At 38.9% G+C, this 3,888-nt stretch overlaps 1 protein-coding gene across 1 annotated transcript; it reads left to right on the top strand.

Moving 5' to 3' along the window:
• The first annotated feature begins 3,036 nt into the window (after positions 1-3,036).
• On the top strand, positions 3,037-3,576 carry LOC123722590. The gene has a single exon (XM_045684859.1). The coding sequence runs from the start codon at positions 3,037-3,039 to the stop codon at positions 3,574-3,576; it is 540 nt and encodes a 179-aa protein (XP_045540815.1).
• Positions 3,577-3,888: the final 312 nt, after the last annotated feature.

Below are 3,888 nucleotides of genomic sequence, written 5' to 3'. Positions count from 1 at the left end.
GAAAGCATAATACGGAGAGTAGTCATACGTGCAACGGGTGCAAAAACATCCTCCTCAACAACACTAGTCTGCTGATAACCACGTGCAACTAATCTTGCCTTTTTGCGAGACCTACCATCGACTAACTTCTCAGTAAAAACCCATCTTGAGTCAATAATCTCAGTATCTCTAGGTATATCTACAATTTCCCAAGTACTCATCAAATGTAACATTCCTCGCTGTCTCTACCTTTCGGTCCTCAGAATTCCATAATCGGTAGCCATTATCGCAATACCCTATCATAAACAATTTCTTAGTTCTTTCATCTAACCTCCCTTTTCTATCCTCTTTATGAATATACACATAAGCAGGACAACCAAAAACTTTAATTTTACTTAAATCAGGCTTAAAACCATACCAGAGATTGGCAGGAGTGGTGTTTTTAGGCAACACAGAAGATGGTAATCTATTAATTAAATACAAAGCACACATAACTGCTTCACCCCACATCTCCTTCGACATACCACTCTCAAATAAAAGACATCTAGTCATCTCTACTATAGTTCTGTTAAAAAGTTCAGCTTTTCCTGATTGTGGTGGATTACGAGCCATTGAGTAGCTAACTCGTATTCCCTTCTGTTTACAAAAATTAAGAAATTCTTTAGACTGATACTCACCTCCCTGATCACATCTTACATTTTCAATAGAACAATTAAACTTTGCCTCTACTAATGCAACATATATTTTAAATTTTGCAAAAACCTCACTTTTGTTTCTCATTAAATACACAGCACAAAAGTTACTAAAGTGATCAATAAAACTTACATAATAATTATAACCATCATGTGTAGGAGGACTTATTTTACCACATACATCAGTTGAAATACACTGTAAAATTCTTTTTGCTTTTCTATCTTCTGGCAACTTTTTAAGATATGGTAACTTAGTCTGCTTACCCTGTAAACATATTTCACATAAACTTTTAGATGGATACCTACAAGAGTGACCCATTCTCCTATGCCACTGATCTGTAATACCAATACTGTTACTCACATTGACATTTGCACATTCAGATATAGCTGTCAATTTAATTACATACAAATTGCCAAATGTGTGACCTGATATAATTACCACACCATTTCTTATTATTTTTACAACTGACTTTTCAAAAGTTATCTGAAAACCTTTTTCCTCTAATTTTTTAACAGACAATAAATTAAACAAAATATTTTCACAAATCAATACATCCTTAATAGTGACACTGTTCCCTACATCAGATAAACATTTCAAATTACCTCTCTCTTTGGCAGTCACAAAGTGACCAGCTTTAGCTACATTAATGTCTACATCCACATTAGAAACATCGTACATAAAGCGTCTATAGTCACTTTTTACTATATGAGAACTTGCTCTGCTGTCTATAACAAACACTATATCATCACAGGACTGACCAGCACTCAAAGCAGTATTTTCACTTGTAATTAAGGTACAACCTGCAGAACTATTTACCTCAGCAACAGCACCTGTTTCATTCTGTGATCTTGCCTTATACTTAAAGCAATGTGCCTTTTTATGACCAACAGATTTACAAAAGTAATACCTAAAAGGCTTTCTTGAATGTTGCATGTTATTCCTCACATAAGCTGACCTTGCCGCTAATGCTCCTGGGAACTGAGACGAGTCCGAAACCACATCTCTCTTGACATGACGCTCCTCCTCGGCCAGTAAAGTGTTCTTTACATACTCCAGTGTAACCGCAGATTTATCTTTGTTACAAAGAATATCCATCGCAGAAACCACACTGTCATAGTCAGAAGGCATTGCTACTAAAAGCTGACTAACCATTTCATCCTCTTCAATCTTCCCTCCGGCAACCTTGACATCTGATGCCAATGACTCGAAGATATTTATAAAATCCTTAAGAGGTTTATCATTACGAAACTCCAATTTGCGCCAAGCTTTCTGAGCTGAAACCAATGACTTCATGCCCTTCTTCTCATAGGTAGCACTTAAGGTGTCAATTATTTCCCTGGCTGTCTTTTTATCTTTAATCATAGTCAATATACTATCAGCCAAACTTTGCACGATGAGATTCCTGGCTTTTACATCTCGCTTTTTAAATTGTGCCAACATTTCCGGATCTGTAGGCTGCACTTCGTCCAACACCGATAAAACCTCGTGTTGCTCCAGTACCAACCGGACTCTAAACAACCAGTTACTATAACTTACTGTGCCATCGAAAGGCTTTATCCCCATGAGAATTGATCTGCCTGCCAAATTCTCCATGGCCAAGCACGTTTCGATATTTAACCGTACAAGACAAAATGTCTGCCAAGTTCACTCTTACTCACTGCGTCACAACTCGAAGTCGCTTCACGGCTATGGCTTCGGTCTTTTCTGGGCCCATAACCTATTAGAGCAGATAGTGGCAGCGAATAAAATAAGAGGAACTTATTATAATAACTATTTAATATGGCACCATTACTCGTTACAAAGTCACACACTACAGTCCGCCATAATTCAGAAAGGGAAAAGGAACATAGATTAAAAAATATCAAAGATTGTCAATATTGTTCATCAACAACTTCTAGGTTAAATAAGATCTTATCTACGCTTCCAGATAGTGACAAAAAACAGTTGCGGCCACTGAATCCGACACCTCAAAAATATATGGACTGCTAAAAATCCATAAACCTAACTGGCCCTTGCGTCCCATCGTGAGTCAAATAGACTCGCCTACTTACAAAAGCTCACGTCACATGGCAAGTATATTATAGACGGTGACCGGCAGAACAACGAGCTTTGTAAGAGACTCAAATAATTTCATTCAATTGTTGAAGGACGTCTAAATCCAAAACGACGAGATAATGGTAAGTTTCGACGTGGCGTCTCTATTTACAAATGTACCGGTAGCGGAAACTATAAATATTATAAGACAAAGCCTTATATCACACAACATACATACCTACAGATTACATGAGTTTAATAGAGTTCTGCCTTACGAGTGGCTATTTCCGTTGGCGAGGGGATTTTTACCTTCAGATGGATGGAGTGGCGATGGGCTCGCCAATAGCACCAGTTGCGGCTAATATATTTATAGAATACTTCGAGGAGGAGGCGTTAAAGCATGCACCTTTTAAACCCAGATACTGGTGGAGATACGTAGACGCCGTGTTCGCCGTAGTTCCCAGACAGGCCGTAAACCATTTGAACGACGTACATCCAAAAATCCATTTTACTACGGAGGAGGGAAATGTTGGAACTCTCCCATTTTTGGACGTACTAGTGAAGCGGGAACCTAGTGGTAATCTAGTACATACCGTGTATAGAAAGCCTACACACACGGACCGGTACTTGAGGGCGGACTCTCATCACCATCCATCCCAGCTATCTTCAGTGCCGCGCACGCTTATAAATCGCGCAATACGTTTATGCGACACTCAATTCCTGCAGGCTGAATTGACGCACGTACGGCACGTATTAGAGAGCAATGGATACAACTGGCGACAGAGTTACCGAATAGCTAACACGGCCTACTTTATCTCGCTTGCTGTACAATCTATATACTTCAGAGATTTTGAAATATGTCAATACTGAATCGGTCAACATCTTACAATTTGCAGATGACTTACTATTGTATAAGCAATTAAATAAGAGAATCCTGTCCGAATCCCGGAATCATCGCATACAAACTACTCCACTCAACGTGGTAAACAACCAAAGAAAAAGAACAAAGCTACCAACATGAAAGATTTTGTACTTCACAAACCAAAACTTACCTTTCCCAAAACAAAGATAGACTCACCTCACCGGATGGCTACACAACAGAATATAGAATAGCAATAACAGATTAACCCTCTTCACCCTACAAATCTCCCAGTACAGCCGGTCACCGCGGGAGAGATCGAC

Source organism: Papilio machaon, chromosome 28 (genome assembly GCF_912999745.1).
Source record: "Papilio machaon chromosome 28, ilPapMach1.1, whole genome shotgun sequence".
NCBI classification, from domain to species: Eukaryota; Metazoa; Arthropoda; class Insecta; order Lepidoptera; family Papilionidae; genus Papilio; species Papilio machaon.
Note: the sequence above shows the minus strand (reverse complement) of the source record. Positions and strands in the feature narration are given on the sequence as shown.

Bases quoted from the DNA above. Each gene is read 5' to 3' on its own strand.
- LOC123722590 (XM_045684859.1), top strand. From the start codon at position 3,037: ATGGGCTCGCCAATAGCACCAGTTGCGGCTAATATATTTATAGAATAC.